At 46.2% G+C, this 22,154-nt stretch overlaps 2 protein-coding genes across 2 annotated transcripts in view; one reads left to right on the top strand and one right to left on the bottom strand.

The window, feature by feature from the left end:
* The window catches only part of CFAP57 (cilia and flagella associated protein 57), a 68,022-nt gene extending 53,172 nt beyond the window's left edge, over positions 1-14,850 (bottom strand). Inside the window, exons 1-5 of the mRNA XM_018042755.1 lie at positions 14,694-14,850; positions 10,162-10,478; positions 7,844-8,130; positions 5,464-5,671; positions 2,000-2,152 (exon numbers count right to left, since the gene is read on the bottom strand). Of these exons, the coding sequence (XP_017898244.1) occupies positions 2,000-2,152; positions 5,464-5,671; positions 7,844-8,130; positions 10,162-10,478; positions 14,694-14,850 (1,122 nt within the window). The remainder of the gene's footprint in view (positions 1-1,999; positions 2,153-5,463; positions 5,672-7,843; positions 8,131-10,161; positions 10,479-14,693) is intronic.
* On the top strand, positions 15,236-21,989 carry EBNA1BP2 (EBNA1 binding protein 2). Its single transcript, XM_018042752.1, has 9 exons — positions 15,236-15,482; positions 15,566-15,649; positions 15,853-16,022; positions 16,621-16,744; positions 18,307-18,396; positions 19,363-19,438; positions 19,665-19,758; positions 21,499-21,661; positions 21,799-21,989. Exons 1-9 carry the CDS (start codon positions 15,417-15,419, stop codon positions 21,847-21,849), a joined length of 918 nt encoding a protein of 305 aa, XP_017898241.1. The 5' UTR covers positions 15,236-15,416; the 3' UTR covers positions 21,850-21,989.

The following is a 22,154-nucleotide window of genomic DNA, read 5'->3' as shown; positions in this document are numbered from 1 at the left end:
GGTGGAACATGTGAATTTTGTGACAACCACATCTGGGCTTTGAAAAGATCACTCTGGCAGCCGAACAGAGTATCATTCGGGGGCCTAAGGGTGGAGTGTACATGTGGAGACAGGCAGGAGACTTACACATCCTGGAAGTGAGAGTGAAAACACTCCCCTCTACGGAAGATCCCGCTCTCTGGTCTGGTTCTCTCCTTTCCAGGCAACCTTCCCTCTGAGAGGCACGCCTAACAGCAGGGAGGGAAGCTCTATGCAGTGAGCTCACCCCTCTCCATGGAGAAAGCAGACAGACTGAAGATCCAGCCATCAAATCAGTCCTTTCTGAGTCCTTGTGAATAAGGTCCCCCCACGTGGAAATGATAAAAAGGTCTTAGTCTGGGGTATATGACAGAGTAATTTACATATTAGCCTACAAGCTTTTAAATACACTCAAATCTCCCTTGTGTTGAAACAAAAGCAACTCTCTCTTTTCCACCTTATCTCTGCACCTCATTCTGTGAGGTCAGTATTACCCCAATACCAAATGCAGACAAAGGCATCACAAGAAAACCACAGACCAACGGCTGTTATGAATGTAAATTAAACATCAGATAAGAATAAGTGCTGACAAAAATACAGAGAGATCAGAACACTCATACACAGCTGATGGGAATATGAAACAGTTCAGCACTTTGGGAAAACTAGCTGGCTGTTCCTTAAGTGGTTAAATATGGAGTTCCTGCTTGACTCAGGAATTCCACTCCTAGATATATACCCAAGAAGAATAAAAATGTATTTCCACAGAAAAACTTGTACATAGATGTTTATAGCAGCAGTATTTGTAATATCCAAAAGGTGGAAGGAAACCAAATATTCGTTAACTGATGATTAGACCAACAAAAATGGTATATCCATGCAATGGACTGTTATTTGGTTATGAAAAGGAATGGAGTACTGATACACGCTCGCACATGAATGAAACTTGAAAACACTGTGCTTGCTGAAGGAAGCCAGTCACAAGAGTCTACATATTGCTATGAAACATTCATAAAAGGCAAATCTACAGAGACACAAGACATGGGTGACTGGCTAGAGCTGGGGGGAGGCAGATGGGATGATGGGAGCATAATAGCTAAAGGGCATTTTTTTTTTTTGAGTGGAGAAATGTTCTAAAATTGATGGTGGTAATGGCTGCATAACTCTGAATATACTAAAAACCATTGAATTGTACACTTTAAGTAGGTGAATTGTATAGTATATGAGTAACTCAATAGTGTTATTATTTTAAAAACCATCATTGCTGAGAAAGATATATTAAAACCTCCTGTGATTGTAGGTGGTTTATTTTCCTTGTTGTTCTGCCAAAGTCTGCAGGCTATATTGTGAGTCCATGCTATTATCTGCATACAGATTTAAAACTGTAATGTCTGCTTGGTAAAATGAACCTTTTATAAGCACAAAGTGCTTCTTTTTTATCCTTTTTGCTGCAGTATCGACAGTGTATTCATACTGGCTTTCTTTATTATTTAAAAACAAAAGCAATGATAAATCTTTACACATAAACGTCTCTGTGCACAGGAGCAGGTACTGTAGTACATTAAATACCTGAAGTACACTTGCTTGCTGAGGAAAAGATAGGTACAATGTAAATCTGAGAGGGACCTCCAAGGTGTTCTCCAAAGAGGCTCAGTTCAGTCACTCTGTTGTGTCTGACTCTTTGCGACCCCATGGACTGCAGCATGCCAGGCTTCCCTGTCCATCACCAACTCCTGGAGCTTGCTCAAACTCATGTCCATCGAGTTGGTGATGCCATCCAAAGAGGCTACAACAATCAGATTCTGGCGTCCCCCACTCCAGCCCCCTGCAGGTGTTGGAGTGCTCCTCCAAGGACATATTGAAATTAGAGTTTCTTTTGCTTTGTTATGAAGGGGTGAATGGGCTTATGCTCAGGAATTGGATCAAAATTTGCCCAGTGGTGACCCGTCCCCAGGCTGGCAGGAAGCGCTGCTGCGAGGCTCACCTTGCTGATCTCCGTCAGGGACATGGTGATGCTGTAGAGCTGGCTCTTGCTGGTGCTGGCGATCAGCGTCTCCTCGGAGGGGCTGAAGCACATGCAGAGCACGTCCTGTTTGTCCGACTGACTCGGGTCGTTGCTCTGTGGATCCACAGGAATCTGCCCGAGACACAGGACGGCAGTCAGCAGGCCCCTGCACTGTCGGGTGTCCTTGGACTTTAAGATGCTCTCAGATACTCGCAGCTTCCAGACTCCTATCAGCCTGCTTCCGGGGTGCTCCTCAGACGTGGAGAAGGTGGGGTTTGAGGTGTCTCAGTTTCTGTGGGTTTCCTACTCACCTTTAAGTGACTAGTGGCTGAATAATGAGCAGCGGCACAGGTGAAACTGATCCATCTGCACATCTGAGATCCCCCCTCAGAACAAGCGTTAGTCTAGCTCCACACTCGCCCAGCGGGTGGGAGCTCAGAGCAGGCTCCTATCTGCACCAGGTACGCAGTGCGCTTCAGGGCAGCGGAGGGGAAGGTTGAGGCCTTTTTATCACATGGGTGGGTGACAGGGCAGAGAGAAGAGAAGGGGCCCCGCAGCTCCTGCAGCCGTCTCGGGGGCCTGGAGTTCCCAGTGGACAGTATTAAATGAGATTTCCTTCTCCCTGTTTTTCCTCTCCTTCCATGAACAACCAAACTCACTGAAATCTGGTCTGCACATACCCCCTTTGCATCCTCACTACCCACTCAGTTCTTTATTCCTTATAACGTGGCTTCCACTGCCTCATTTACTGAAACTGTCCTCCTGAACATCAGAAATTTCCTTATCACCAAAGCCCGACGCCCTGCTCAGCCCTCATCTTCTGGGCTTTCCTAGAGCCTGCAGCAGTGACCTGGGCACCTTCCTCCCCTGAACGCCCTGGACTCTTGTGCCGCCCTCCCTCTGCGTGGAGTTGTCTTCCTTGCACCTCCTAGCCCGTCCTCATGAAGTCTACTCCCTCTGCTCTCTCTGGGCAGCGAGGGCCCTGGGAAGCCTTCCCTGACCGCCCTGGGCTGCGTGGGCCCTGACAGTCCCTCACTGCGCCCACAGCACCCAGGAGTTCCCTCTGTTGTTCCACGTGTCACACTGCATAGAGTGGAACAGGGGCCTGTGGACCGGGGACCTTGTCTGTTCCCTCTGTGTCCTCTGCTGCTTGGAGCAGGGCCTGGCACAGGGCAGGCCCTCAGTGACTGCACGGTGTGGCCTCGCACCCTCCCCCACAGTGAGGTCCGTGGGGGAAGCGCCACATCCAATGTGCCCACCGCAGGCCCCACCCTGGAGCCTGGCTCCTGACAGGCAACCGACAGACGTTTGTTGACTGAATGAGTGAACGACCTCGCCTTCTCAGTGTCCTGCTGGGCTCTCATCCTGTCTCAGTCTTGAAATTGGGAAATGCTAAGTAGTCATGTATGGATGTGAGAGTTGGAGTATAAAGAAAGCTGAGCGCTGAAGAACTGATGCTTTTGAACTGTGATGTTGGAGAAGACTCTTGAGAGTCCCTTGGACTGCAAGGAGATCCCACCAGTCCTTCCTAAAGGAAGTCAGTCCTGAATATTCGTTGGAAGGACTGATGCTGAAGTTGTAACTCTAATACTTTGGCCACCTGATGTGAAGAGCTGACTCATTGGAAAAGACCCTGATGCTGGGAAAGATTGAAGGTGGGAGGAAAAGGGGACAACAGAGGATGGGAGGGTTGGATGCCATCACCAACGTGATAGACATGAGTTTGAGTAAACTCTGGGAGTTGGTGATGGACAGGGAAGCCTGGCATGCTGCAGTCCATGGGGTTGCAATGAGCTGGACACAATTGAGCGACTAAACTGAACTGAACTGCATCCAGTGATCACACAGATGTTTAATCCTTTCGATAACCACCAGGGTGAGCTGTTTCCTTAATGAAGAGACACAGGTTTGCTACATTCAGCAACTCATGTGAAGTCACTCAGCCAGGAAAACTTGAGTCAAGTCTAAATCACTCAATGTGTGTTTACCACTCCATAGCCAATGACTTCAAATCACCCACACTGTGTATTAATATCACAGGCAGATCACTTTTTTCAAGCATAGTGCTTCTCCACTGAAAACAGGATGCCTTGCCTGTTTATACACTCACTCCTCAGGCTGGCGTTTGCCATCTTTTCACCAGCCTTAGTCCTCTTGTTCCCTTCAAGTGACTTAAGGCCCCTCCACTGGGGAACAGATATCTCCCAAACACACCACTGCTCCCTGTCAGGGGCTCCTTTGCTTAATTTGTTCCCTTTACCTGGACTTCCTGATCTGTTTCTTCCTGTCTAATGTTACCCATCCTCTACAACCCCTCTTCAGTGATGACCTTCAAACACTTTGAAACCTTCCTGGTTCTTCCCCAACCAGGTGAAATCTCTCTCCACAGAAATCTGTATCATTTCTTCCCCAAATATTTACTGAATGTCTGCTGCATGCCAGGTGAAAGTGAAAGTGAAGTTGCTCAGTTGTGTCAGACTCTTTGCAACCCCATGGACTGTAGCCTACCAGACTTCTCTGTCCATGGGATTTTCCAGGCAAGAGTACTGGAGTGGGTTGCCTTTTCCTTCTCCAGGGGATCTTCCTGACCCAGGGATCGAACCCAGGTCTCCCGCATTGCAGGCAGACGCTTTAACCTCGGAGCCACCAGGGAAACCCAGGTAGTTTTCTTTTCTTTTTTTTTTTTTAAAAGATATTTACTTATTTGGCTGTGCCAGGTCTTAGTTGTGGCCCACGAGATCTTAGCTGTAGCGTGCAAACTCTTAGCTGTGGCAAGTGGGATCTAGTTCCCTGATCAAGGATCTAGAAGCCAGGTCCCCTGAACTGGAAGTGCTGCTGCTACTGCTGCGTCACTTCAGTCGGGGCCAACTCTGTGTGACCCTATAGAGGGCAGCCCACCAGGCTCCCCCGTCCCTGGGACTCTTCAGGCAAGAACACTGGAGTGGGTTGCCGTTTCCTTCTCCAATGCATGAAAGTGAAAAGTGAAAGTGAAGTCACTCAGTCGTGTCCAATTCTTCGCGACCCCATGGACTGCAGCCCACCAGGCTCCTCTGTCCATGGGATTCTCCAGGCAAGAGGACTGGAGTCGGGTGCCACTGCCTTCTCCATTGGAAGTGCAGAGCCTAGCGACTGGACCACCAGAGAAGTCCCATATCAGGTGGTGTTCTTGACGGTAAAATATCCATATACATTACGGGAACACTGAACTTGAAGAGAAAACAATTTGCCCAAGTTCTCCCCCAGGATTCAGATCCAGAACTCCTTATTTCTATACTGCAACTCTGTCCAGTCCATCCTAAAACTGCCCTCAGGACAAACGGCTCGAGTCCCTTTGTGCTCTGCCCTCAGCCTCCTTTCCCTGCGTCAAACGCTGCATCAATGCTCTGCTCCTGGAGGACAGACGCCAGCTGGACCCCAGCATTGCTGCTTCCTCCCCTCCTTACCCGGATCTCCCTGCTCTCACGGTAAAACTCCTTGTCTTCCATCTTCTCAAACAGCAGAACTCTCCCTGGCCCAGCAGAACAGGCAAATCCCTTTGAATAGGCTGCGATGGCAAACACCTGGGGCAGCGACAGCTGGCTGTGGCTGCTGGTATTCATGACCTGCTCGTAGGAAGGGACTGGGGAAGTGACTGCTGGAAATTCAATCAGGCTGGAAAAGAAAATAGCACACACAGATAGCAGAGACGATTCCAAGGAGATGAACTGTGCCAGCGATGAGAAAGGACTGTCCTTGGGTGTGGGAGTGTGGCTCAGATCGTAAAGAACCTGCCTGCAATGCGGGAGACCCAGGTTCCATCCCTGGGTCAGGAGGATCCCCTGGAGAAGGGCATGGCAACCCACTCCGGTATTCTTGTCCAGAGAATCTAATGGACAGAGGAGCCTGGCAGGCTACAGTCATTGGTGTCGCCAAAGAGTTGGACACAACTGAAGCGACTTAGCATGCATGCAGATGGGAGAAACCACTCAGCGTGAGCCCCCTTCCCATGGCCTAAATGTGCCCCTTTGGCTGGGAGTGCTACTGGGGCTCCATGGGAGATGGAAGGTTATACACTTATATGAAAATCTTGCAATCCTCTGTGGTCACTGTTTTTAGTATCATACTCATTTTGTTGTTTAGAAAAAAGTGGCTCAGAGGGGTCATTTCCAAGATCACATAATTAGTAAGGGGAAGAGCTGAGATTTAAATCCAGGTTTTGGCTTCCTTCCCTCCCTTCCCTCCCTTTCCCTTCCTTTCCTTCCTTCCTTCTCTTCTTCCTCCCCTTTCCCCTCCCTTCCTTTCTTTCTTTCATTCATTTATGCATATTTGCATTCACTCATTCATTCATATAACATTTACCAGAGTTACGTTAATGACTCTGTGAAACAATGATAAATCAGTTGACCCAGTTCCTAAGCTGATGGTCTAGGGGGTGTATGATAAGGACTGTCAGGGACTGCTGAGTAGGATGGCAGTGGCCAGTTATCGGCTAACAAGAAAACCTAAGGACAGATATAGAAGAACAGCTGTCTGAGATGAGCAGAGGCTGAGGGCTCCCAGCTGAGACCAGAAGGACAAAGAGGGATGTGGCAGTGTCCAGAGGAGTGGGGTCGGTGTAGGGGCAGACTGAGCCCAGAAGTAGGAGAGTGCATGAGGGATATGCGGTAGACAGAGGCAAGTGCTGATGCTGCAGATATAGAGAAATGTCAGAGCAGCAGGGACATGTGGGCCAAGGTCAAGAGTGAGCTTTATCCTTGGAGTCCTGGACTCACTCAAAGATGGAGAACACAGCACACTGGAGGGAAATGGCCTTATTAGGAAGTTCTCAACATAATCATGACAAAAAGGAAATGTCATTGGTGTGGGAGTGGTACAAATGGGTGAACCCAAAGACACTGAAGAAGAGGTATCTACAAGGTGTTGTCTTGATTGCAGGCTTGGGTATTGGGATCAGACATCTGGCTTTGAATCCTGGCCTGTTACTTAACAGTGCTGTGATCCTGGGTGAGGCATTTAACCTCTTGGAGTCTACGATATGGGTGTGATAATAATATGTACTATGTAGGGTGGGTAAGGCTCAAACGAGGTTATGCACAGAGTGTCTAGGGCAGTGTCTAGACCACACAATGGTGCTGTCCAACATGAGTGAGAGATGACTATGATCGGCTGCAGCAGAGTTGGAACTGGCAGCTTCATCCTGAGCCCCTTCTCTGGTCCATACACTTCTGTCACATCGACTGACATTTCCTGGTATTTCCTTATTAGTCTGCTGCTTCCTATCAAATTATAAGGTCCTAAGGACGGTGTCCCCAGCATTTAGCAAGATGCCTTGCACATTGCAAAGGCTTGATGGATATTTATTTAATTGATTTAGTAAACTGGGAAGCCAGTAGAAAACATATTTTCAAAGATAGGTAGTTTTGAAGACTAAGTCATACCAGTCTGTGAAACTGTTAGTTGTTCAATTGTGTCTGACTTTTTGTGACCCTCATGGACTCTAGCCCACCAGGCTTCTCTGTCTGTGGAATTCTCCAGGCAAGGATACTGGAGTGGGTAGTCATTCTCTTCTCCAGGGGATCTTCCCAGCTCAGGATTGTCTCCTGCATTGCAGATGGATTCTTTACCATCTGAGCCACCAGGGAAACACTTATAAAATGAGGTTAGGTATAAAAATAAAAATAGTTGTACCTAGGTTATGGTTATAAACATCAAATTTGACCCTGAATAAGGATGAACACTAGAAAAGATAAAGGAATGATTTTTAAAGAGTGCTGTTTTAGGGGTGTTGCTATTGGCAAGATGAGTGTATTTTTCTAAGAGCTCCAGCCCAGAAGGCATTGTTACCTCTCTGATTCCTGGATCACCCCCAGGTTCTTTGTCTCGCTGGTGGGCTCCTTGACCATGATACTTGTCTCCCAGCGTTGATCTCCAGATTCAAAGAGGAAGAGTCTGCCTGTATCAGTGCCAGCAATAATCTTGTCATCAGACACCCAGGTGTGGGCGAGATAATTTTGGGGTTCTCCCCTCTGAAAATTAGTTTGCTTCAGGGTTCCTTCGGCAAAACGGAGAAGCTTAAACATCCCATTTCCAGTGATACAAATCTGAGTGTTATCCTGGGGATTGAAGCTCACCTGTAAAATATGAAAGAATGAAAGAAAAAGAGACATGAAACTAAACTTGATGGAATTATTTCCCATTTAACTAATTATTAGTTAGTCCAAGTAGTTCTCAGGATCCTTTCAGTTCAGTTCAGTTGCTCAGTCATGTCTGACTCTTTGCGACCCCATGAATTGCAGCACGCCAGGCCTCCCTGTCCATCATCAACTCCCGCAGTTCACCCAAACCCATGTTCATCGAGTCAGTGATGCCATCCAACCATCTCATCCTCTGTCGTCCCCTTCTCCTCCTGCCCCCAATCCCTCCCAGCATCAGAGTCTTTTCCAATGAATCAACTCTTCGCATGAGGTGGCCAAAGTAGTGGAGTTTCAGCTTTAGCATCAGTCCTTCCAAAGAACACCCAGGACTGATCTCCTTTAGAATGGACTGGTTGGAGCTCCTTGCAGTTCAAGGGATTCTCAAGAGTCTTCTCCAACACCACAGTTCAAAAGCATCAATTCTTTGGCACTCAGTTTTCTTCACAGTCCAACTCTCACATCCATACATGACTACTGGAAAAACCATAGCCTTGATTAGACGGACCTTTGTTGACAAAGTAATGTCTCTGCTTTTGAATATGCTGTCTAGGTTGGTCATAACTTCCTTTAAACATCACTAAATCGTATAATTTTAAGACATATTTGATAAGAGGACAGATCTATGTCCACTATATTTATACGGTCCATGAGTCAAATTAGGAAACCTTCAAAAGTCATCTGATGAAGACCAAAAAGCAGCATGAGCAGGTCTTGACAGTCACCATACTCTGTGTTAGCAAAACAGAACGAAAGCTCAGCTAAAACAGACAAATGAGGGTCAGGCAGTTTTCTGTGGCCTGTTCAGGGAGAAGGAGCCACATGTCAGGGACTAGGCCTCCTTTACCTTTGCCCTCATCCCCATTTGCAGTCACAGTCAATCTGTCACCCACACTGGATGGTGAGCACCTGTAGGGGCTGTGCCTTTTTCATCTCTGTATCCCCAGTGGCAGGTTCAGAGCAGGCATCCAGTGAATGTTTCCTGAATCTGTTTGAGACAAGGTGCTCCCTGCTCTGACTAGGATGCTGTAGCATGCCTTACTTGGAGAAGGAAATGGCAACCCACTCCAGTATTCTCGCCTGGAGAATCCCAGGGATGGTGGAGCCTGGTGGGCTGTCGTCTATGGGGTCGCACAGAGTCGGACACGACTGAAGCGACTTAGCAGCAGCAGCAGCATACCTTACTATGACCTGGATGAAATAATCTTCAGGCTCTACTTGTCTTTGCTCTGATTCTGTTATCACCAAGCAACCTGTTGATTAACAGTTTCACTTCTCAAGGGAGGAAACACACTGGATCGATGATATGTGTTCTGGTTGTGACATGCTGGTTCACACGCTAGCCTCTTGTGAGAATAACAGAGTCTGTGCCCAAGAAGCTGATTAGCCAGTATCTCTGAACCTGAACAGAATTGTGTGTGGACCTGTACAACTGAGCACTAGATCTCAGACCAGGTTGACTGCTCCAAGCAAAGCCTCCTTGGGACCCAACCAGCCTCCTGACACATCCTCTGCATTTTACCCTCAGAGCACAATAGAAACTTCTGCTCCTCACATAATTACAATTTCATGGATAGCTTCCTAAACATTTACGACCTCACACCACTTTCCTGAAGTCTTCCCACTGCCCAGAAATGCTTCCCAGTAGAGGCCAGGTCTGGGGAGAGAGAGCAAATTGATCAAATTGTCTCTGAACCTGACTTGTGACTAGTAAGCAGTTCTGGGCCAAAATAAAGAACATAGACCCTAGGGTCAGGGAGTCCTGGTTCTGCTAAATTGTTGGAGCCTCAGTTCCTTCATCTTTAAAACAGAGACAATAATTATGTATACTTTATATAGGGTTGTTTGGCAAATTTCCAAATGCATTTTAAGAAATCAGCACTATTCCTGGCACATAGAAAGCATTCAATGAGAGACAGCTTGTAACTATTTTTAAATAATTTGCATAATATTTGTTATTCTGGGAAGTACCTGATAGACAGCATTGTTCTGAGTGTCGATTCTAACAATGGCCATGACTTTCTGTTTTTCCCACAGCCAATAGACAAGGTTTGATTCTGGAGGTGAAGTCTGAGTCAAGAGGTATTTGGAGTCTGGAGAAAAAGCCATGCAAATGAACTTCTGAACTGGGAAGTCAAAACTATTAAGGATTTTGCGCTTCCGGCAGGGGATGGCTGACAGTTCATAAATGGTGATGACAGGTTTATCTTGCACCGTCTCCGAGACAGCGAGGTAGCGCCGATTGGGACTGATAGCCAAGGCCAACATGCCCTGACTCTTGTCTGAGCCTGCAAACAGAGGAGAGGGGCTGATGAGGGGCGACCATGCATTCACCGAGATTCAGCACAAACCAGGCACCGTGGTGGGTGCTGCCGAGGCAACAGGAGAAAAGTGCAGAAACAGGTAACCGTTGATCCCTGTATCCTTCAGTACAGCTGTGCCTTGGCTATTTCGAAAATAACTAGGATGGGCCCCTCACTGAGGCTGTGGTGGGAGAAGTCAGGGAAGGATTCCTAAAAGAGGACAAAGTGAGAACAGGATGGGGGTGGGCAGGTCAGGAGGGGCAAAGGTGTGGACGTGAGAAAGGGTGTAGATGGTAGGAGAACTACACACAGTGGGCGATGGCTGAGCATCCTCTGTGAGCCAGGGATGACCTAGATGGGTCTGGAAGGTGCAGCAGGGTCAGATAACAGGCCTTTATGCCCTAAACAGCCAGCACTCCATATTCTTCCTCCACTTTTCGCTCAGTCATGTCCGACTCTTTGCGACCCTATGGATTGTAGCCTCCCAGGCTTCTCCATCCATGGGATTTTCCAGGCAAGAATACTGGAGTGGGTTGCCATGAGTTTTCATAAACTCCGGGAGTTGGTGATGGACAGGGAGACCTGGTGTGCTGCAGTTCATGGGGTTGCAAAGAGTCGACACAACTGAGCGACTGAACTGAACTGAAATTCATTTATATATTCCTTTATCCACTGTATTCATTTATTTGTGTATTATTGGGTTTCTGGGATATTTATACTAGGACTAGCTTATTTTTGTAATCATATCTTTATTATGTGTTTGGATACCTTGCAAAGTACAATCTCAAGGAAAGAGGGAGAAAAAAGGAAATGATAAATCTGATTCTGGATATATTGTGTGTGAGATACGTACTGTGGAACTTTCAGGTAAAGAGGTCTTAGCAGGCAGCTTGATATGATGAAAGCTACAGGAGAAGTTTGGACTGAAATACAGATCGGAGGTAAAAGTAATGGTGGGGCGTTGAAAGTGTGAGTGTAGACAAGACTGCCAGGGGAAGGCAATGGACAACAGGTTACTCCCCTCCTCTGTGCTTCTGTACCAGGGCTGTGCCTGGCCTAGCAGGCGTCCTGCTCATTTACGTAGTCCCAGTGCTCATTTGAATACATACCTGTCCCCACTACAATGCTGAGAGCTCCTGGAGGCCATGGGCCCTGGCTTTCTGGCTTATTCATTCTTTTAATCACTAGGGCCTGACTCCCCAGTGGGTGCTTAACATGTGCTGACTGATTGCAGTTTGTAAATGCTTTCCTGTTGTTTTAACCTAGTTGATGACTGACTTCTCCTTGAAATATGTTTACCTCCTATATGGATTTCCTCTTTTTGGCTACTCCTCCAAAGACTCTTTTCCAGGTTCTTCCTCATTTCCTGGCACTAAATGTAGGAAGGCCCCACAGCCCAATCTTTAGCCTTCTTTCCTTTCACAAACACATTTACTCCCTGGGTGATCTAATCCATTCTAAGGATTTTTTTAAAAAATTATTTTTTGGCCATGCTGCAAGCATGTAGGATCTTAAGTTCCCTGACTGGGGGTTGAACCCATGTCCCCCGCATTGAAAGTGCAGAATTAACCACTGGACCACCAGGGAAGTTCTCATTCTAAGGACTTTGTATTTCACCTCTATGCTAACCACCTTCAAATTTTTATCACCAGCCAGGGCCTCTTTCTCTTGAATCCACAATCGACATCAATTGAAATCAAAAAAGTGTTAGTTGCTCAGTTGTGTCTGACTCTTTGCTACCCCATGGACTGTAGCCTGCGAGGCTCTTCTGTCCATGGAACTCTCCAGGTAAGAACTGACATCAAAGTGCTCACTTAAGATCCTATTTGCATATCTAGCAGGCATCTCAGTCTTCCCATGTCAAACACTTAACATTCCACACAAAACCTGCTCCTTCTGCAGTCTTTCCTGTCGCTATTAGCAGCAACTCCATCCTTACAGTTGCTCAGGCAACTGAAAGCAACTCAGTTGTTTCTTCCTTTTCTCTCCCAACTACATCAGGTCGATGAGGAAAGCTGTCACCCCCACTTTCAAAATAGAGCCAGGCTTTGATATCTTTTCATTATCCCTGTTACCTGCTACCTGCTCCAAGCCACTGTGTTCTCCCACCTGGATTATAGCAATGGTCCTTCAGCTGGTCGCCTATTTCCTCTCTTGCCCTTCCTTAAATCTATTCTCTGAACAGTAGCCAGAAGGAACCTTTTGAAACATAAGTCAGATCATGTCGCTCTGCTCAGAGTCCTCCATCCCAGCTTCTCATTTTACTCAGAGTAGGAGCCCTTGATCTCAAAGCCCATGTGACGTTGCTCTGCTTACTTCTCTGCTTCACCTTTCACTCCTCCTCCTCTATTCACTCTGCTCCAGGCATACTGGGTTCTTCACTATTCCCCTAACACACTCAGCACCCTCCTAACCCAGAGCCAAAAAGATGAAAGGTAAATGCAGAGTGTATCAAAGAGATAATATAGGAGAATATATTAATAAGTTTGAGTAAGGTTGATAAATTTGATTTCATTAAAACCAAGAATTTCTGTCCATCAAGATACCATAAGGAGGAAGAAAACACAAGCCCCAAACTGGGAGAAATTTGTAGTATGTATACATCTGACAGAGGATTAGCATACAGAAAATATAGAGGGACCACAAATCAGTAAGAAAATTACCCCCCAAAACATAGAAAACGGATAAAAGATTTAAACAAGACATTGCACAGAAGATTAAACAGGAGCAGCCCCTTAATCATGTGAAAAGATACTCATCCTCATTAGTAGTAGGTAAATGCACAAAGCATTAGAAGTAGAACAATAGCAAGGGGTGGTGAGGTTGTGGGGTAACAGCAGTGTGAACTAGTACTGCCACACTACTGTTTTGGTGTGTGCCCTGGAGAATCTCTGCACAAGTAGATGAGACCACTTGAATGCAAGAATGCTTATAGCAGCATGGTTTGAAATAGCAAAAAAAATGAAAGTGAAAGTCAGTTGTGTCTGTCTCTTTGCAACCCCATGGGCTGTAGCCTGCCAGGCTCCTCTGTCCATGGAACTCTCCAGGCCAGAACACTGGATTGGGTAGTTGTTCCTTTCTCCAGGGGATCTTCCCAACCCAGGGGTCAAACACAGGTCGAACCCCATGAGATCGAATCCTCATTGCAGGCGGATTCTTTACCATCTGAGCCACCAGAGAAGCAAAAAAAAAAAAAAAAAAAAAAAAAGTTGGTTCTCAAATATTCATCAACACTAGAATGGATAAATATACTTGAGACATTAGAGTCATATGACGGAATACTGCATAGCAATAAAAAGAACTCAGTTAGCATGTACAAAAGGCATGAATCTCACAGTATGTTGTTAAACAAGAGAAGCAAGTCACAGAATACATACACTACCATTACATTTATACGAAGTTGGAAAGTAGCACAAACAAAAACAATATCTTACATAAGGCCAGACAGATAAATATGTGGTAAAACTATACAGAGAAATCAGGGAATAATTACAAATTCCAGGATGGAGTGAGAGTGGGCACATGGGAGATGAATGAAGTCAGGGAGAAACACTGGGAGTGGTAATGTACTATTTGCTCTCCTTTTGGTAGATTTTCAAAGCTTCATTTTACTATAGTTCTTTAAATACTACACATATGTAGTATACAGTCTTTTGTATGCATGTCACAATAAAAGAGGTTGAGCGCAGAAAACAGTGGAAAAGAGTGGCGAAGGTATGGAAATCATGTATATCATTAGCAGGACCAATGTGAACAAACCCAAATGTTACAGTATACAAATGGTTATTTCTGACCTGGGGTAAAATCTCTAGTGTTTTCATCATAAATGGATTCAAAAGGTCTGTAATGAAAGTGGTGTACTCTAGAAAACTGTTAGAGAAGTCAAAAAGCAGCCCTGGTGATGGCAAGGAGAGTGATAATGAAGATGCATGAAACTCTTCAAAAGAATTTTTTTCCATTAGATCACAGTGAAAATAAGTACCTTTAAATTAACAGGATTTTACATGTGACTTTATGGATGATTCATTAATCTATACATTAAAATAAGGCAAGTAGACATGTATTTCTTCTACATCTATAAAACTATATGTATATTCAAATTGTCCAAAAAAAGTTTTCTTTCAATCATCCTATTGGGATTATGGTGTTATATTTGGTTCACACGGTTACCTAGGTGTCAGATTGGAAACACAGTTTTACCTGGAATGAATTTTTGCCATTTCTGATCCACATTGTACTTCACACAGTGATTTCCTGAAGGAAATATAATGATCTGTTCATCGAAGAAGAAGACATTGTTGGACACGTGGGATCGAAGACCAAAAACATGCAGCGACTGAGCTACCACAGTAGACATGGTCGGGTAGTTCCGCTAAAGATGCAACGCAGCTAGTGAGCACGGACACGCGCGAAACCCCGCCCACCCGGCCGCACCCGCCCCGCGACAAGCCCGTGGCTCCGCCTCCGAACTGCTCCTCCGCCCCCTCCCCTTAGCAATCTCCGCGGGTGCCCCAGACCCGGCTCCTGCGTCTGCTCGTTCCTTTCGCCCTCGCGGCTTCCTGCTCCTCTGGACAACCCCCAGGGATCTCTCCCACCTGTAAGCTTCTGCTCTCTGGATAACCAGACCACGCGTGTGTCCCGTGTACTACCCCTACGAATCCGAAGCAACCCGGCACTCACCGACGCCGGACCGGTTCCTATAGCAACGGCAAGCCGGAAGTATGTCAGCACCCGGAAGCGGAAGTCTTTTGCTCAGAGCGCTCAGGAGCAGCTGTCTGCCCCCGTGCCGTTCCAGTCCACGTGGGTCCGCTGCAGGAGGGCAGGGGGCTGCAAAGCGGCAGCGGCGAGGGGTGCCCTTTTCCAGGCGCGGGGGGCTCGGGCTACTCCGCGTCCTCCGGTAGGTGTGGACTCGCGCGCGGTGAGATGGACACCCCCCCGCTCTCAGGTTCGGACTCCGATTCTGATGACTCTCTTGTCACAGACAGAGAGGTAGGTATCATCCGAGCTCGCGCGGCTGCGCGAGGAAGAGGGTTCCTCACTCTCCCATTCTCACCGGAGAACGTGCCCTGTAGTTGCAGGAGGCGTTTTCCCGAGGGCTTCTGAAGCCAGGCCTCAACGTGGTGCTAGAGGGGCCGAAGAAGGCCGTGAACGACGTGGTGAGTTGGGGCGCCCGGTCGGAGGATGCTAGACTTGGGATGCGCGCGAGGCACTGTTGTGCTCCAGAGACTGCGTTCTAGTTCTAGGAAAGACACAACCTGCGCATTGCCAAGAGTGTCAACTACCTGTCGGGGTCTTGGAGGTTGGCACTTCATTTGTTGGCCTGTTACCTTTTTGTGAGCTTGGTGTCTGAATTTCCTAGAATGGCCTGAAGCAGTGTTTGGCTGAATTCAAGCGGGATCTGGAATGGGTTGAAAGGCTTGATGTGACTCTGGGTCCGGTACCAGAAATCGGTGGATCTCAGTCAACATCTCAGAACCAGGATCCGAAAGCTGTTGATCCAGAAGATGACTTTAAGCGTGAGATGAGCTTGTATGTATGCTTTCAAGTGTGGGAAAGTTTGTGGGTCCCTGTGCTAGAGAGTGGGGAGAGGGTGGAAGCCGTGAGCATGTGTTCCTTCGAGGTGTCCTAAGCCTGGGAGTAGGGAGGAAAGCTTCTTTGGACTAAGGAGTAGGAGATGCTCCGTGGTTGAGAGAAAGGCCCCGTGGTCCAGCAGTCACAATTTAAAGTCCAGTTTATTTTCAAATACTAAGTTTTAAATTTTTTTGTGCAGTTGATTATGAGAACAAAATGTTGCTTATGTGGGATCCTTATATAGACTTTTTTTTTAGTGACTAAATAAGAATGTGTAATTGGCATTTGTAAGTTAGTGAGCACTTCTAAAGTGGTCATTCTGTTAAACTACTAATTCATTTTAAGCAATACTTCCCACCCCTTTTAAAAGAGTGTACATCTAAATTTCTCCTGAGTTAATGAGGTTTTATTACCATTTTTGTTTGTGTGTGTGTTCTTGCTGGTGGAGGTCAGGTGTTGCGGGCTCTTCCGACCTTGGATACCTTGTGAGAGGCAGTCAGAAGGATGTAAGACCTCTCTGCCTTAGCTTATTTCACACTTTGTCCTACATCTGCAGCTACCGTCAAGCCCAGGCAGCGGTGCTTGCAGTATTGCCCCGCCTCCATCAGCTCAAAGTGCCTACCAAGCGGCCTACGGATTATTTTGCAGAGATGGCCAAGTCTGATCAGCAGATGCAGAAGGTAAGAAATGGAAAAGGTTTTCTCTGGAAGACTGAAGCTTTGTACTTAAGTCTATACAGCTGGCTTGTCTCCCTTAATGTTCAAACAAACAAAGCCATAACCACATTAGTAGGGAGCCAGTTGTCAGAGGAAAATTATTATCTCAGTTACCTATGTCAGATTCATGCTAATCAACACCAGTTGGACAAATGTAAGGTTGACTTTTTCCTAATAAAAACAGTTAAGGGAGGAAGATAATGTAACAAGTGTGGTCCCTAAGATAAAGATGATCTTTATGCATCTCCTAGCTGGCATGGTCATGGCATGGTGTTTGGAAGAGACAACAGTTCTTTCCTGCCGTTGCCGGGGCAGCATTGTAACTTGTAGACAGTTACCTTTCTCTGAGCCTCAGTTTTTCTCTGCTCTAGAATGAAGGATTAATATATGGCTCAGATTTGGCATAATTTACAGTTAGGTAAGTTAAGTTAAGGCTAGTTAAGGCTATGGTTTTTCCAGTAGTCATGGATGGATGTGAGAGTTGGACTACAAAGAAAGCAGAGCGCTGAAGAATTGATGCTTTTGAACTGTGCTGTTGGAGAAGACTCTTGAGAGTCCCTCAGACTGCAGGAAGATCCAACCAGTCCGTCCTAAAGGAAATCAGTCCTGAATATTCATTGGAAGGATGCTGAAGCTGAAACTCCAATCCTTTGGTCACCTGATGTGAAGAGCTGACTCATTGGAAAAGACCCTGATGCTGGGAAAGATTGAGGGCAGGAGGAGAAGGGGACGACAGAGGATGAGATGGTTGGATGGCATCACCGACTCAATGGATATGAGTTTGAGTAAACTCTGGGAGTTGACGATGGACAGGGAGGCCTGGCGTGCTGCAGTCCATGGGGTCACAAAGAGTTGGACACAACTGAGTGATTGAACTGAACTGAACTGAACAGTTAGGTAGAATTTGGTCCTTATTCAACTTTGAGAGGCAAAGAATTACTGATGTCTAATCCAAGATATATCTAAATAGTTCCCTTGGGTCTCAAGCTGGATTTTCTTGTCTCAGTGGTACTCAAGGAAGCTAATCTAGAGACGAACCCAGACCCATTTCTGCACTTTCAAATTCATAACTGTTCATTCTTTAACTGAAATGTATATTTTTAATGCAAACGGCTAGGTACCTGATATCTGTTTGAGTTTTTATAGTGCAGATGGTATACTGGAGAAGGAGGCTAAAGCTGCATACTGGTTTCACCACAGTCTGCAGACGGTATGGATGGAGAGAAGTTAGTCTTTTCTCCTGATTCAGTGGCAAGCAAGCTGTTTTGTTTAACAGAGCAAACAGCACACTGGGAATAAGAAGGTCACCTTGATGTTGTGGTTCCAAGGCTGAGACTTTTGGTGTCTTGAATAAAGGTGTTAGCCTTTGGGCCTTTTTGTCCTTGTGTGTGAAGCACAGGGCTTGGAGTAGATGATTCACAAGGTTCCTTTGAACTCCACAGTGTGTCTGCTCCCTGCTGCATGCACCCTAAGCAGCTTCCATGCCATTTTCAATTAACATAAGCTGACAACATTTTGTGTTTTAGATTCGACAGAAACTGCAGGCTAAACAGGCCGCCATGGAGAAGTCGGAAAAGGCTAAGCAGCTGCGAGCACTTAGAAAATATGGAAAGAAGGTGGGAAGGACAACAGACAGGGATGGGGCCAAGGGTGTTTGCCCATAGATTGCCTGGTCTCAGTTGGTTCTGTGCCTGGTGTGTGTTCCATTGTGTGTTTACTATCTCATAGCAGCGTGGGTTGCTAGTGTCCACAAACACAATCCCTCCTGGACGCCTCTGTGTCACCAGAAGTATAAGCGAGTCAGGCACTTCTCTGGGCTGTACTTTAACATACTTGTACTGTGAAGAGCTGGGTCCAGATCAGTGGTTTCCAAACCTGACCTCCCAGCACAGTCTGATGGGGGATAATTTTGTTTGACCAGGGAACATTGGGCAATGTCTGGAGGCATTTTTGGTGGTCAATACCGTGGAGGGGAGTGTGCAGTTGGCAGCTTGTGGGTGGAGAGCAGGGAGGCTTCTAAACATCCTGCAATGCATAGGACAGACCATGCTTCCCCCTGACAAAGAATGATCCTGTCCAAACTGTCATAGTGTTGGGATGGATAAATCCTGCCTTAGAGTTTAAGCATCTCTTTTTATCCTTAAAGTTTTTTTTGGTTTGTTTTTTGGGGAGATTGTTTTTTCTGTTGGTATTTTCATGCCTAGCAACAGTGGTTTAGGTATTTAATCTGCCCAGATATAATTAGGGTGAGAATTGGATGTTGACGTAAACATGATTTGTGCAGTTTTGTAGCAGGTTGTGTCATGGGTAAGAATGCAGACTGCCTGGGTGTGAATCTCAGCTCCACACTTGCTGTGTGCCTTAGGCAAATTATAGTGTCTCTCTGTGGTTCGCTTTGGGGTCATAACAATTTCTGCTTCACCGGGTTGTTGGGATGGGAAATTGAGACTCTACTTAGAGCCTTAACATGGTTGTGGCACACAGTCATTGCTCAGTGGTGGTCACAGCCTGGTCACTGAGAGACTGTAGACATTTGGAGTGCTGGTTTGGAGTGGGTGTAACAGTCCTGTGTCCACATCCAGGTGCAAACAGAGGTTCTTCAGAAGCGGCAGAAGGAGAAATCACACATGATGAGTGCCATTAAGAAATATCAGAAAGGTGAGTGTCTTCTCTCATAAGGCTGCAGGGGAGCAGGGGTGCATGCTGATTCTATCAAACACATCTGAAGGCTGGATTGATTTGGAACTATTGGACCTCACATTTGGGAATGGTGTGGGGAGCAAGATGTGCCTCTTAATACCAATTCCATAAGTAACATCCTTCTTTTGAAGTTGAATCTTTTTTTTAAAACACTGTGGTGCTGATCAAAGTACTTCACTCCCAGGTTTCTCTGATAAACTGGACTTCCTTGAGGGAGATCAGAAGCCTGTTGCACGGAGCACAAAAGAAGGAGCCAAAGGCCAGCAAATGAAGAAGGGGTGAGTGCTGCATTCTGTTTTGGTGGCGGTGCATGCAGGGCCGCAGTTCCTGGTGTGGCCTCAGTGCACGGAGTGTGGCTGTGCCTGCGGCCAGACCTGTGGGCCCTGTGATGGGCCTGTTCAGCCACATCAGTTCTTGAAGGTTCAAGTGAGGTGATTTCAGTGAATATGCAGTAGAAATTGATTCCTCATGTGTGAGGGTTGTGTGCAGACCTAGTGTTCTGATCTGGGTTCTGTCTCTCATTAGGGTAGTTTTGAGCAAGTTACTTCACCTTCCTAAATGTTAATTTCCTCATCTGTGAAAATGAAAAAAAAATTGTAAATACCTCTTATATTAGAAAGATTAAAAGGGATAATGTTGGATATTATTATTGGTTCTTTTTGTTCACCTTTATGCATTCCTGGACACCCATCCTGAGGAGAATGATCATATCTGTATAATATAGCCCATGCTGTGATAGAGGCATTGAGGGAGAAGTCTGGAAATCCATTTTAGAAATATGTGACATGGTCCAGGGGTCAGAGTCTGGGGATGGCTTCCTGGAGAAGGGTTCACCGGAGCTTAGTCTAAAAGATGAGTAGGAATTAACCAGGAGAACAGGAGAGACATGGGTTTGGGGAAGATGGAAGGACATGAATGAGCAGAAGTGTAGAGATGAGAACAGTAGGTTTGTGCGTGAGAAACAGCCAGGATTTGGTGTCATGGGGGTTACCGTGAGGCAGGGAGTGGTGAGGTGTAGCTGGCAGGACCTGGGCTGATTGCAGGGCAGTGTTGTGAGGAGCCTGGGATATTTCCAGCAGTCAGGGAGGTGCTCATGGGCTTTACTCAAAGTGGTGAGCAGGTCATGTTCATGTTTTCAATATTACAGTGGTACTTGTGTAAGTGAGGGAGGCAGGGAAGTTGATCAGGGGACCGTTAAAAAGTCCAGAGAACAAGGATAATGACCTGAAAGTGGTAATAGGGGTAGAGAAGAGAAAATTGGTTGAAGAAATACTCAGGAGGTCAAATTAGCAGGACTCAGTAATTGAGCTGGGTGCAGAGAATGAAAGAAGGAATTATAATCCACTCTAGGTTATAGTGTGGGCAGCTGAGTATATGGTAGAACCACCAACCTCAAGTTAGGCTGTAGATACAGGAGGTGAAACCAGTCTAGGAGGGAGGTGACTATGACTTCGGATATGGTGAATTGAGATTCCTGTGGGATGATCAGTTTTAACACGTATTACACTCGAACATTAACTGCCTTTAATATCCTTGGGAGGACTAGGAACAACTGAGGGTGATTTAATAAGATTTAGTTTAAAAATGGGGCTTCCCAGGTTGCTCAAATGATAAAGAATCTGCCTGAAATGCAGAAGACCTCAGTTTGATCCCTGAGTGTGGAAGATCCCTTGGAGAAGGGAATGGCAATCTACTCCAGTATTCTTGCCTGGAAAATTCCATGGACAGAGGAGCCTGGTGGGCTACAGTCCATGGGCTCTGAAGATAAATGATGAGCCACATGATAGATCTTTTCCTGATTCTTGCTTTGTTTTCCTGCTTTGGTGGTTAAGGCTGTAGGTAGATGATCTTGTCTGGGGAGTTTATAGAGTAGAAATACTGGGTCAAGGATGAGATTTTGGGTACAGTAGTATCTACAGGCTTCGTTTACAGAGAGGAAACTGAGGGTATGGTTGGATTGTAACATTTGCCAGGATTTGCAGTGTTGGGGGTAACCTGTAAGACTGCTTTTTTCCCAGGCCTAATGCCAAGAGACGCTATAAAAACGAGAAGTTTGGTTATGGTGGGAAGAAGAAAGGCTCCAAGTGGAACACTCGTGAGAGCTATGATGATGTATCCAGCTTCCGGGCCAAGATAGCTCATGGCAGGGGCCTCAAGAGGCCTGGAAAGAAAGGACCAAATGTGAGTATGGAGTGAGGGGGCTGGAGCAGCCTCCACTCCCGCCCCTCCCTTCCCCCTCCCTTTCTTTCCTTGTGTCCAGACCCTGGGGCAGAAGGCCAACTGCTGTGTGAACACACGTGGTATTTCCTTTTCTGCAGAAAAGACCTGGAAAACGGACAAGAGAGAAAATGAAGAGCAGAAGACACTGAACAAGCCGCATCTTTGTATACAACCACCAAGAAAAAGAGATAGGGACTTGGGATTTCACAAGGCAATTGGATCCCTTCTGTTAGCTTCTTTTTGTAAGAATTCTTTCAATAAACTAAAGAAAAATTTTCAGAGAAATATATATTCTTGGTTAAAAACCCAGGACTGAAAGATTTAGAGGTTACTTTTACATATTAAATAATATTGCCATTTAATGATAATAAATAAACGAGCCCTGTGGAGGTTAAAAGCATGGACTCTGGGGCCAGACTGCCAGGTTTGACACCTGGCTCAGCTGTGTGCTTGC

Source organism: Capra hircus, chromosome 3, assembly GCF_001704415.2.
Source record: "Capra hircus breed San Clemente chromosome 3, ASM170441v1, whole genome shotgun sequence".
NCBI lineage: Eukaryota > Metazoa > Chordata > Mammalia > Artiodactyla > Bovidae > Capra > Capra hircus.
The sequence above is the reverse complement of the archived record's forward strand: the minus strand, read 5'-3'. Positions and strand labels throughout refer to the sequence as shown.